The 12,500-nt window shown below is 41.4% G+C and overlaps 1 protein-coding gene across 1 annotated transcript in view; it reads right to left on the bottom strand.

The window, feature by feature from the left end:
* The window catches only part of col4a3 (collagen, type IV, alpha 3), a 66,697-nt gene that overhangs the window by 49,386 nt on the left and 4,811 nt on the right, over positions 1-12,500 (bottom strand). Inside the window, exons 2-11 of the mRNA XM_044353776.1 lie at positions 6,340-6,396; positions 5,220-5,309; positions 4,965-5,009; positions 3,818-3,862; positions 3,394-3,456; positions 2,597-2,650; positions 2,413-2,439; positions 2,258-2,332; positions 1,861-1,923; positions 1,733-1,768 (exon numbers count right to left, since the gene is read on the bottom strand). Coding sequence (XP_044209711.1) covers positions 1,733-1,768; positions 1,861-1,923; positions 2,258-2,332; positions 2,413-2,439; positions 2,597-2,650; positions 3,394-3,456; positions 3,818-3,862; positions 4,965-5,009; positions 5,220-5,309; positions 6,340-6,396 — 555 coding nt within the window. The remainder of the gene's footprint in view (positions 1-1,732; positions 1,769-1,860; positions 1,924-2,257; positions 2,333-2,412; positions 2,440-2,596; positions 2,651-3,393; positions 3,457-3,817; positions 3,863-4,964; positions 5,010-5,219; positions 5,310-6,339; positions 6,397-12,500) is intronic.

Here is a 12,500-nt window from a genome sequence, read left to right as displayed (position 1 = left end):
ACAGGGACAATGATGGACGTCTAAAAACATGTTTGGACTACAGACTGGAGCAGTGAGAGACTGCAGATGTCTGTGAAGACATCAGCCAGTTGATCTGCACTTACTTTGAGGGCTCAGCCTGGGATGCCATTAGGTCCAGGTGCCTTGTGTGGATGAATTCTTTTAAAGGATCTGAAAATCTTTGCCCTGGAAATTACAAGTGGGCATCGGTCCTGGGCCTTTTGCACCTCCTCGGCTGGAGAGTTGCTCTCAAAGCGTGCCTAGATGTTCAGTTCATCTGGTAGAGATGCAGACAGTATCTCAGCACTGCTGGTTTTCCTTTTTTAGTCTGTGATAGCTCTTAGTCCAGCACACATGTTTCTGGTGTTGGAGCCCTGGTATTAGACCCCACTTTGTATCGGTATTGTCTCTTTGCACTGCTAACAGCTCCCTGGAGCGCATACCTGGAGTTGGAGGCATCAGTCCAATCTTTAAGTTTGGCATGGACTTCTGAATCAGGAATGTTCGTACAGTAATCCTACGGTACAGCGTCAGCTGTACACTGGCGGGGCCTGTTTGAGTTTCTGCCTATATGCAGGCGGAAGTAGAACAGAGATGTGATCTGGTTTGCCAAAGGGAGGGCGGGGGAGGGACTTATATCCATCCCGGAAAGGAGTATAAACCCGGTCAAGTGTGTTTTCTCCACGTGTAGGACAGCTGATGCACTGATGATATCTCAGCAGGACTTTCCTCAGGTCGGTGTTGTTAAAGTGTCTGGCCACAATAAATGCCGCCTCTGGCTATGAGTTCTCAGTCCTGTCGATAACCCCATACAGGTCATTCAGAGCTTGGTTGGTGTTGGCATGTGGTGGACATTACACCGCTGTGAGAACGACCGATGCAAACTCCCCCGGGAGATAATAAGGATGGCATCTGATGATAAGGTGCCCACGATTAGGAGTGCAGCCCATATAATAGAAATTATCTCCACATTTGAGCACCACTGGTTGTTTACCATAAAGCAGATGCCTCCCCCCTTGCTCTACCATGATGAATTTGTCCAGTCCTGGCGGTGAATAGAGAGTCCTTCTGGAACAATGGCTGATTCCGGGACCGAGGGGCCGAGCCAAGTCTCTGTGAAAACGCAACAGCTCTTCATGTCACGTTGAAAAACCATTCTACTCCTGAGTTCATCCAGCTAATTATCCGGTGACTGTACATTTGCCAGAAGAATACTCGACATAGGAGGCCGGCTTCCACATTTTCTCAGCCTGACCAGGACCCCGGCCCACAACCCCTACTTCCTTTGCCTTCTCCGTTTTCCAGGTACGGCAACAGTTAATCCCAGCAATGGATAATCCCCATTGTTTGTAGATCGTGGTAGAAAAGTGCTGTCTACCAATGATCTGATGTGCAGAAGTTCTTCTCTATCATCCTGTATGACAGGGCTTGCTTTGGCAGCGTGCATGTTGCCAAAAACTCAGAGATAAATAAAAAGATAAAAAAAGACGAGAAAAAAACCAACAAAGTTGAGCAGCTTGAGATACGGCAGCCATCTTTGGTGCCATCTTGTGATTATTATTATTATTATTATTGTGTTTATTACTAATGTGTATGGGGACAATATTGACTTGTGTGAACAAGATATTAATTTGTGTGAACAAGATACTAAATTGTGCAAAAAAGATTAACTTGTATAAACAAGATATGAAATTGTGTGAAAACAAAGACAAACTGCTCTGAGCACACTGACCTTCTCTCCCGGTAACCCCGGCAACCCCAGCCTTCCCTGTAAGGAACAGCAGCAGACGTGAGTGCATTGTTCTGCTTCTCAGTGTACATGTTTAAATAAAGTTGGACAGTTTCAGGTTTGACACTTACAGGAAATCCAGCAGGTCCTGGTGGTCCTGGCCGACCTGGTTCACCTGGAACTCCATTCAGTCCCTGCAACACAATTTCCAGAATCAGAGTGATGGCCTGACTTTAAGTTTCCTTTTTGCTGCTTTTTCTGTACAAGAGAAGTAAACAGTATCTGCTCACAACACAACATGAATCTCTGTGATTGTTTGTTAGTGAAATGCATGCTGGGAGTCGTAGTTGACTTCTCTCCTTCAGTCTTAATGTCCACAGGCTTGTAGCTTTGACTTTTTATCAAGGACGCAGATATTTTGTAACACAGAGAGTTTCATGTTGATCACAAACTGTCAGTCATCAGCACTGTATTGAAGTTATGAGGCTCAACTTCAACTCTACTTCCTGTCATCTGACTGCAACTGACCGTTTCTCCATCTGGTCCTTGTGGTCCAGTTGTTCCTTTAATGTCCTCACCGACGGGGAAGACAGGAGAATCTCCCTGAAACCGGAAACAATGTTTAAATAAACGTGAGGAGCTGGATATTGTCTCTGTCTCTGTGTTCAGGCATGAACTCTCACCTTTGCACCTCGAAGTCCTGGCTGACCCTGAAACACATGAACAGAGTTAGCTTTAGCTTCACATAGCTAATTAGCCTAGATTAGCATCATCCTCTTTCACTAAATGATTGACAGGTGAACAGGACATGTTCAGGACGGAACAGCGTCCAATCACTGCATTGTACAGGAAGTAGGCGTAACTTACTCGCAGGCCAACTAGTCCTGGAACCCCGGGGTACCCTGGGTAACCATCATCCCCCTGGAAGACATCAATCAATCAATCAATCAATCAATCAGTCAGTCAGTGTGTTTAAGAGGTAAATCCTATATTAAAAGAGGTTATTCAACTCACTGGAGTCCGTCTGAAAACTGCATCAGCTGCTGCACTGAAGGTAAAAACAACCTAAAGTTTGGAAATGTTTGAAATTCCCTGATAATACCTGATTGGTTAACTATGATGTCATCATGTCAATAATCAGTCAAATAAATTGGACTTAGTCTCTCTGACAGGATTTCTCTGGTTGCTTCATTTCTTTTCCTGTGGTGTACCTCAAGGCTCGTTGCTGGGTTTTATTCTTTTCTCTATTTACATGTTTCTACTCAGACATATTATTTATTTTCATTTGTATGCAGATGAAATGCAACATTTTCATGATAACCTGCCCTCATACTTTAGTCTGGGTAGCTTTAGTCTGTTGGATGTCTTCAGCTGAACGAAGACTAAATGAGATAATTGCATTTGCTCAAACACCCCGACTTCATGCCAAACAAAACGCTCGACACAAAATCTGAACTTTGAAAATCAAGAAGAAAAAGAGAAAATTATTAGAGTTTAATTAGATGTGTTGAGTTGATTTTCTGTTGATTATTCTAAAATTATATAAACAATCAACTGGAGCTAATTAATTGAAAGTAAACCCATTTTTTTACTGTTTTCAGATGCAGAATAGACTCAGGTGTCTGACGCACTTCAGGTAAAATATGATGAGACAGTCACTCTACCTTTGTCCCGTTGCATCCTGGGAGTCCTGGTCGGCCAATGGGTCCTTCATGGCCGGGAAGTCCCTGAAAAAAAACACCAACAATAAGAAAATATGAATTAAATGTTCTTATCCAGTCATTATTGTGTGTCACTGAAATCTGCTGCCACAATGTTTCAACTAACTTCAAATGAAGTTAAATGTTTAAAGATCAAATTTCATTTTATTTTCCTCTGCAGTGATCCGCCTCATCCTAGAAAAGTACTGAAACAAGTGGAAACAGATTGAAACATTTTTCACTCATAAAAAGAAATAACTCTGGATGATAAAGAGATGATTTTATTCTCACATTGTTTTATCTTCTTAGTCTATAATATCAACATGCTTGAAATTCTCATTTATTTGTGTATTTTCTCATTCTGTGAATGTTGTATGAGGGTTCTTACAGGCAGCCCCGGTGGTCCTGGAAAACCTGGTTTTCCTGGAAGACCCTGAGGAACAGAGAGACAGTTACTGACTGATGTTTACCATTACATCACCACTTGCTTTATCTCTACAGTCAAGTTTCCCAAAACACCAAATCTGTCAGGACAAAAATTGTGGAAAATGATGCACAAGACAATGTAAAATATTTCCACCTGATGGAAATCTGCAGCCATAAAAACAGTTTGGAGCTGACAAAAAAAGTGAAAACATGCTGCTTCATGCGGTGCCCTCTGGTGGCTCAGTGAGGGAATCATATTTCAAACTGTTATACAGGTGGTGTAGTCTCTTTAAGAAACAGCCCAGTGAGTAGGAAGTGTGCATGATGCGTGTGTGTGGTCGAGCGAGAGAGCGAGCGGGTGTGACTGTGATAGCTGCGACCGGAGCAGAGAGAGTTGAGTTAGCAGTTTAGCTGTGACAGTAGAAGTACAGTGTATGTACAGTTTGAGCTGTTCTGTCGGAGAATAAATGCTGCAACTCCTAAAGATTGAAGCTGAGCTCCCGTTTCTTGCTTGCCACTTGTTGATAAAAGTGGAGGGAGTTGACAAGTTAAGTTAGCGGTGACTGCGGCCCTAGAGTAGTAAACTAAGTCTCCTCTGTGCTTCCCGACCACGGTCTGGACGCTGAAGCAGGAAAGGTTAACAAAACCTAAAACCTGAAAAACAAATAAATTAATCAGACTTTGAACTGTCGACTCTCTTAATTTACAGGTTTATGTTCCAGTCACTACGTGTCTCAGCCAACATGTTAACTGCTCTTATTGTCAGGATGTTTTCTATCATTTGAAATGTTTCCTGTTTGGCTGAATGTTACCATGGAAACGGTCAGTTATCTTGTGGGTTTCACCTGAGCCCTGTTGTTTGTATTTATTTTGTTTTTTATTATTATCTAATATTTGTTGAAAAGTTATTTGCATAAACATGGAAACAGATACCAGCCGCTATAACCATGGAAACAGAAACCTATCATGGTAAACATGGAAACAGTCACCAGCCGGTAACTATGGAAACAGACACTAGTCCCAGTAACCACGGAAACAGACAACAATCATTGTCATCTTGTTCTATGGTTTCTTGTCTGATGGAGGTCAGAGGTCATCATCAGTTGTACCCGAGAGCCTTTCAGTCCTGGACGTCCTGATGCTCCCTGCCGACCCTGCGGACAGAAAAACAGACTCACAACCTGAAGAGAACCGAGGACAGAACCCGGAGGAACTCACAACACATAATAATAACAGTAATAATGATTAATAATAATATTAATTATAATGATGATAATAATACAGACCAGCTGCCAGCAGCATCAGATCATCTTTTATCTATCTTATTAAAACATATCTGATGCGATCAGTTTGGTGGTCGTTACCTTCTCTCCAGCTGACCCCTGGTTGCCCTCGTTTCCAGGGTAACCAATCACTCCAGGAAGCCCATCGTATCCAGGGTAACCAGACTCCCCCTGCAGCGGACAGAGCAGATCCTTGGTCAGTTCATCACGTAATCAGGTAAACCTTCTGTCACCTTTAAGTTTCTCTGCGATCGATCAATTTAAATATTGATCTCTGTGATCGATCATTTTAATGGAAGCGGATCACACAGCTGCAGTGCAGACGTGGTCTCAGGTAAACTCAAGTGACCTCATGTAAGCTGCCAGGGGAGGGTCTGTGTGTCAGTAAAGTTTAGAAGGTTAACTTTCTCTGCGATTGATCATTTTAAATATCGATGCAGTCGATCACACAGCTGTTGTGATTGTCATGTGACCGCTGCACTGCAGACGTGGTAAACTCAGGTGATGTTAGGTGAACTCAGGTGACGTCAAGTGTGGCAGATCCTGGCTTTGGTCCAGGTGCATTCAGGTTCATCAGTGAACAGACGGACGTTTCATGTTCAGCAGAGAGGAACCAGCTCTTATTCTCCTCCTCACTGAACACACCTGAGATCACAGAGTGCACACCTGGGTGGTCCACAAACCACACCTGAGTCCATCAGACCCCAGGAGATCCACATCAGACTCTAGAGATACACATTAGATCCACATCAAACTCCAGTCTCAGGTTCAGGTTCACCCCTGTTCACATTAAAGACATCACAGTTGCCTGAGCAGCAGCACTCAGGTAGAAACACTCAGATTGATCTGTCAAATACTGATTGATGATGTTTGACTGGAACCTCTCAGCTGATCACCATCAGTACACCTGTCGCTCTCACCTGAATACCATCATCTTCATCCCTCACATAGGTGATCAACAAGTTCTGAAGAGAAACACCCTCAACAGACAACACATATCAATATTTACATCAATGACAACAAGAAGAAGATTCTCTTTACGGTGTTGTCTGTTTTGATTTAATATCAAAGAAACAAAAGAAACTAAAACCAATTTAATTTTGAACTGCTGACCTAAAGTTCTTATTTAAGATAGCACATAAAAACACCTGAGTTCAATGAGTTCACTGAGTTCACTGAGTTCTGGTTCAGATCTGCTCACCTTTTGACCTTTGACCCCGTCACAGTGACAGAAGGACTTCCCGCTGCAGTGACACACCTGCAGAGACACAACACACGAAGATGGTTTCATCTGTCATTTAGTCATTCAGTCCAGATTCTCTGTGATCTCATCAAAGGGAGACAGACAGACAACAGAAGGAAATGACTGCATGTTTCTGTTCAGGAAGCATCTTATGAACCTTTTTTTCCCAGAAACATCTGAACTTCAGATGCTCTTAGAAACAATTGTCTGACTTCCACTTTTATGATCCAATAACATGAAATCTTTGGGCAGCACATTGAATCATAAACTGTGACTGTGAAAGGACCAAAATATCCTGGAAACTGTCGATCACTTCTTTCATTTTATTAACGACGTTTCGGTCCTCAGACCTTCATCAGGAAACTTTGATTCAGTAACATGAAACATAAAAAGCAGCGACCTGAAAGCTTTCTTTACTGAACTCTTTTCAATCCTTTAAATGTGTCTTTTAGTGACGTCTTGTGTTTCATTTACATTTTGTCTTTATGCTTTGCATGTTTTATATAAAGTACTTTGACACTTTGTGATTGATGTGTTTTTAATATACAGACAATTAAATATGAAAAATGACTTTCCAGTGTGTTTGTCATCCTCTTCATCACTAGACTGAGCGTGAGGTTTCCTCATGATACTTTTCATCTCTCAGACATATTTTAGTGAATTTAAACCCAAACACGTCTCTGTATCCTGCAGGTGTAACAGTCGTCTTCCTGTGATAAACTGAAGCAGCAGACAGCAGCATTCAGACAGACAGGCTGATGTCGTCTTATCTTCATTCCTGTCTCACATCCCGCAGGACGCCTCGATGCCAGGAGACGCCTCAACACGTTCGGGACCGCAGCAGAGCATCGTGGGTAATGTTCTACATTCAAACGAGTCTGTGTCTGAACTCAGATCAGATTATCTTGATGTGTCCTGCATCAGATGACACATTTGACCCTCATGACCTGCCTTACAAACCCAACTATGACGAACATTTATTTTACCGTCACTTTACATTTTTAAATGTTGTTTTCGGCAGCAGTGAGACAATTGATCTGAAAATAAGAAACAGAAAATCTTCAGGTGTCAAATATCATTTGAACACCTCAAATATTTCAGTTTACAAATGTGTCAGAAATCTGATTTATGTCCTTTTTATTAACACAGCACACATACAGCGAGAAACGCAGCAACACAGCAAGAAACACAGCAACACAGCAAGAAACACAGTAACAAACCTAGAAACACAGTAACACAGCAAGAAACACATCAAGAAACACAGCAACACAGCAAGAAACCGAGTAACACACCAAGAAACACAGTAACACACCTAGAAACACAGTAACACAGCAAGAAACACACCTAGAAAACACAGCAAGAAACACAGCAAGAAACCGAGTAACACACCAAGAAACACACCTAGAAAACACAGCAAGAAACACAGCAAGAAACCGAGTAACACACCAAGAAACACACCAAGAAACACACCTAGAGAACACAGCAATAAAAACACCAAGAAACAAAAAAAGAAATACACCAAGAAACACAATAACACAACAAGAAACAGAGTAACACACCTAGAAACACAGTAACACATCTAGAAACACAGCAAGAAACAGAGTAACACACCTAGAAAAACAGCAAGAAACACACCTAGAAACACAGAAAGAAATACACCAAGAAACACAGCAAGAAACACAGCAAGAAACAGAGTAACACACCAAGAAACACAGCAAGAAACACAGAAAGAAACACAGTAACACACCAAGAAACACACCTAGAAACACATCGAGAAGCACAGCGACACAGCAAGAAACACAGAAAGAAATACACCAAGAAACACAGCAAGAAACACAGTAACACACCAAGAAACACAGCAAGAAACACAGACAGAAACACAGTAACACACCAAGAAACACACCTAGAAACACAGCAAGAAGCACAGCGACACAGCAAGAAACACAGAAAGAAACACAGCAAGAAACACAGAAACACAGCAAGAAACACAGAAATACACCAAGAAACACAGCAAGAAACACAGCAGGAAACATAGAAAGAAACAGCGTAACACACCAAGACACACACCTAGAAAACACAGCAAGAAACACAGCAAGAAACCGAGTAACACACCAAGAAACACACCAAGAAACACACCTAGAGAACACAGCAATAAAAACACCAAGAAACAAAAAAAGAAATACACCAAGAAACACAGCAAGAAACACATCAAGAAACACAATAACACAACAAGAAACAGAGTAACACACCTAGAAACACAGTAACACATCTAGAAACACAGCAAGAAACAGAGTAACACACCTAGAAAAACAGCAAGAAACACACCTAGAAACACAGAAAGAAATACACCAAGAAACACAGCAAGAAACACAGCAAGAAACACAGCAAGAAACAGAGTAACACACCAAGAAACACAGCAAGAAACACAGAAAGAAACACAGTAACACACCAAGAAACACACCTAGAAACACATCGAGAAGCACAGCGACACAGCAAGAAACACAGAAAGAAATACACCAAGAAACACAGCAAGAAACACAGTAACACACCAAGAAACACACCTAGAAACACAGCAAGAAACACAGAAAGAAACACAGAAAGAGACACAGAAAGAAACACAGCAAGAGACACAGAAAGAAACACAGAAAGAAACACAGAAAGAAACACAGCAAGAAACACAGTAACACACCAAGAAACACACCTAGAAACACAGCAAGAGACACAGAAAGAAACACAGAAAGAAACACAGCAAGAAACACAGCAAGAAACACAGAAAGAAACACAGCAAGAAACACAGCAAGAAACACAGTAAGAAACAGAGTAACATACCAGGAAACACAGCAAGAAACACAGCAAGAAACACAGAAAGAAACACAGCAAGAAACACAGAAAGAAACACAGAAAGAAACACAGCAAGAAACACAGTAACACACCAAGAAACACACCTAGAAACACAGCAAGAACACAGCAAGAAACACAGAAAGAAACACAGCAAGAAACACAGCAAGAAACACAGTAAGAAACAGAGTAACACACCAGGAAACACAGCAAGAAATACAGTAAGAAACAGAGTAACACACCTAGAAACACAGCAAGAAACACAGAAAGAAACACAGAAAGAAACACAGCAAGAAACACAGCAAGAAACAGAGTAACACACCAGGAAACACAGCAAGAAACACAGCAAGAAACACAGAAAGAAACACAGCAAGAAACACAGCAAGAAACACAGCAAGAAACACAGCAAGAAACACAGAAAGAAACACAGCAAGAAACACAGCAAGAAACACAGTAACACACCAAGAAACACACCTAGAAACACACCTAGAAACACACCTAGAAACACAGCAAGAAACACAGTAACACACCAAGAAACACACCTAGAAACAAACCAAGAAACACAGCAAGAAACACAGAAAGAGACACAGCAAGAAACACAGTAACACACCAAGAAACACAGCAAGAAACACAGCAAGAAACAGAGTAACACACCTAGAAACACAGCAAGAAACACAGAAAGAAACACAGAAAGAAACACAGCAAGAAACACAGCAAGAAACAGAGTAACACACCTAGAAACACAGCAAGAAACACAGAAAGAAACACAGAAAGAAACACAGCAAGAAACACAGCAAGAAACAGAGTAACACACCTAGAAACACAGCAAGAAACACAGCAAGAAACAGAGTAACACACCAGGAAACACAGCAAGAAACACAGCAAGAAACACAGAAAGAAACACAGCAAGAAACACAGCAAGAAACACAGCAAGAAACACAGAAAGAAACACAGCAAGAAACACAGTAACACACCAAGAAACACACCTAGAAACACACCTAGAAACACAGCAAGAAACACAGTAACACACCAAGAAACACACCTAGAAACACACCAAGAAACACAGCAAGAAACACAGAAAGAGACACAGCAAGAAACACAGTAACACACCAAGAAACACACCTAGAAACACAGCAAGAAACACAGAAAGAAACACAGCAAGAAACACAGCAAGAAACACAGTAAGAAACACAGCAAGAAACACAGCAAGAAACAGAGTAACACACCTAGAAACACAGCAAGAGACACAGAAAGAAACACAGAAAGAAACACAGAAAGAAACACAGCAAGAAACACAGCAAGAAACACAGTAACACACCAAGAAACACACCTAGAAACACACCTAGAAACACACCTAGAAACACAGCAAGAAACACAGTAACACACCAAGAAACACACCTAGAAACACACCAAGAAACACAGCAAGAAACACAGAAAGAGACACAGCAAGAAACACAGTAACACACCAAGAAACACACCTAGAAACACAGCAAGAAACACAGAAAGAAACACACCTAGAAACACACCTAGAAACACACCTAGAAACACAGCAAGAAACACAGTAACACACCAAGAAACACACCTAGAAACACAGCAAGAGACACAGAAAGAAACACAGAAAGAAACACAGCAAGAAACACAGCAAGAAACACAGAAAGAAACACAGCAAGAAACACAGCAAGAAACACAGTAAGAAACAGAGTAACACACCAGGAAACACAGCAAGAAACACAGCAAGAAACACAGAAAGAAACACAGCAAGAAACACAGCAAGAAACACAGAAAGAAACACAGCAAGAAACACAGTAACACACCAAGAAACACACCTAGAAACACAGCAAGAACACAGCAAGAAACACAGAAAGAAACACAGCAAGAAACACAGCAAGAAACACAGTAAGAAACAGAGTAACACACCAGGAAACACAGCAAGAAATACAGTAAGAAACAGAGTAACACACCTAGAAACACAGCAAGAAACACAGAAAGAAACACAGAAAGAAACACAGCAAGAAACACAGCAAGAAACAGAGTAACACACCAGGAAACACAGCAAGAAACACAGCAAGAAACACAGAAAGAAACACAGCAAGAAACACAGCAAGAAACACAGCAAGAAACACAGCAAGAAACACAGAAAGAAACACAGCAAGAAACACAGCAAGAAACACAGTAACACACCAAGAAACACACCTAGAAACACACCTAGAAACACACCTAGAAACACAGCAAGAAACACAGTAACACACCAAGAAACACACCTAGAAACACACCAAGAAACACAGCAAGAAACACAGAAAGAGACACAGCAAGAAACACAGTAACACACCAAGAAACACAGCAAGAAACACAGCAAGAAACAGAGTAACACACCTAGAAACACAGCAAGAAACACAGAAAGAAACACAGAAAGAAACACAGCAAGAAACACAGCAAGAAACAGAGTAACACACCTAGAAACACAGCAAGAAACACAGAAAGAAACACAGAATGAAACACAGCAAGAAACACAGCAAGAAACAGAGTAACACACCTAGAAACACAGCAAGAAACACAGCAAGAAACAGAGTAACACACCAGGAAACACAGCAAGAAACACAGCAAGAAACACAGAAAGAAACACAGCAAGAAACACAGCAAGAAACACAGCAAGAAACACAGCAAGAAACACAGAAAGAAACACAGCAAGAAACACAGCAAGAAACACAGTAACACACCAAGAAACACACCTAGAAACACACCTAGAAACACACCTAGAAACACAGCAAGAAACACAGTAACACACCAAGAAACACACCTAGAAACACACCAAGAAACACAGCAAGAAACACAGAAAGAGACACAGCAAGAAACACAGTAACACACCAAGAAACACACCTAGAAACACAGCAAGAAACACAGCAAGAAACAGAGTAACACACCTAGAAACACAGCAAGAAACACAGCAAGAAACACAGAAAGAAACACAGCAAGAAACACAGAAAGAAACACAGCAAGAAACACAGCGACACAGCAAGAAACACAGCAAGAAACACAGCAAGAAACAGAGTAACACACCAAGAAACACACCTAGAAACACAGCAAGAAACACAGAAAGAAACACAGCAAGAAACACAGCAAGAAACACAGTAACACACCAGGAAACACATCTAGAAACACAGCAAGAAACACAGCGACACAGCAAGAAACACAGAAAAAAACACAACAAGAAACACAGCAAGAAACACAGTAACACACCAGGAAACACACCTAGAAACACAGCAAGAAACACAGTAAGAAAC

The sequence above is a fragment of the Thunnus albacares genome, chromosome 6 (assembly GCF_914725855.1).
Source record: "Thunnus albacares chromosome 6, fThuAlb1.1, whole genome shotgun sequence".
Classification (NCBI taxonomy): domain Eukaryota; kingdom Metazoa; phylum Chordata; class Actinopteri; order Scombriformes; family Scombridae; genus Thunnus; species Thunnus albacares.
Note: the sequence above shows the minus strand (reverse complement) of the source record. Positions and strands in the feature narration are given on the sequence as shown.